Below are 778 nucleotides of genomic sequence, written 5' to 3'. Positions count from 1 at the left end.
TGTTCCTTTTTGTTGCTATGGACTAGATCCCGACAAAGCTTGCGTTCCTGAGCCAATAAGCCACTGGGTCTTGCAAGGTTCTCATCGAAAGAGTCCATCCGGACATTGACCTGGGCCTCTCGAGTAATGGAAAAGGAAGACTTCCCTGTGGAAAAGTCTCCTTTGGCTCCTAGCTTCTCTCGGCTCTCAGAGGTCTTTCTCGGGGGAGGTGATGAGCTTTTCTCCTGGACTGCTTTGTAAGCAGTCACTCGGAAATTCTTTTCAGGCACAAACCCCCTGTGCCCACTTTCGGTTCTCTTGGGCCCTCCCCGATCCTCCTTCTTGGATCTCTCTGAGAAAGATTCCTCCTCCAGCTCCTCTGTTTTCCTCTGCTTTTCCTTCCCTGGAGGTGCATACACCAGGCCCTCCCATTTGCCTGACTTCTCCTCCTCCTGGTTTTTGTTTGCACCTGCTAGGGCTTTCGACATAAATTTGGGTTCATCATCAAACTCCGATTCCTTCCTTCCCTTAGCTTTGTCCTTATCTTGATCATCCATGTCCTCTTTATGGAAGTCAGCCATCTTCTTCTCAAAGTCATCTCGAAGCTTATACCTTTTGGGAGACTGGCTACCCCGAAAAGACTTCTCAGTATCAGTTTTGGGAGCAAACGGATCAGATTTCATTTTCGCATCACCTAAGCCCGTGTCAGAGAAGCTCCCTTTCTCTTTCATTTTCTCTTTATCGGTATTTGTTTGTTTCTGTTCCTTATCTTTTCCATTCTCTGTCTTCTGCTCATCTA

General features: G+C 47.4%; 1 protein-coding gene across 1 annotated transcript; it reads right to left on the bottom strand.

Annotated features, from left to right (window-relative positions):
- Nucleotides 1-5: 5 nt before the first annotated feature.
- On the bottom strand, nucleotides 6-773 carry LOC117799605 (thyroid hormone receptor-associated protein 3-like; the record flags this gene model as incomplete). Its single annotated transcript, XM_034652090.1, has 1 exon — nucleotides 6-773. A coding segment is annotated over one exon (768 nt), but the record flags the coding sequence as incomplete, so codon positions are not given.
- Nucleotides 774-778: the final 5 nt, after the last annotated feature.

The sequence above is a fragment of the Ailuropoda melanoleuca genome, unplaced genomic scaffold, assembly GCF_002007445.2.
Source record: "Ailuropoda melanoleuca isolate Jingjing unplaced genomic scaffold, ASM200744v2 unplaced-scaffold53599, whole genome shotgun sequence".
Lineage (NCBI taxonomy): Eukaryota > Metazoa > Chordata > Mammalia > Carnivora > Ursidae > Ailuropoda > Ailuropoda melanoleuca.
This window is presented reverse-complemented; position numbering and strand designations above follow the sequence as displayed.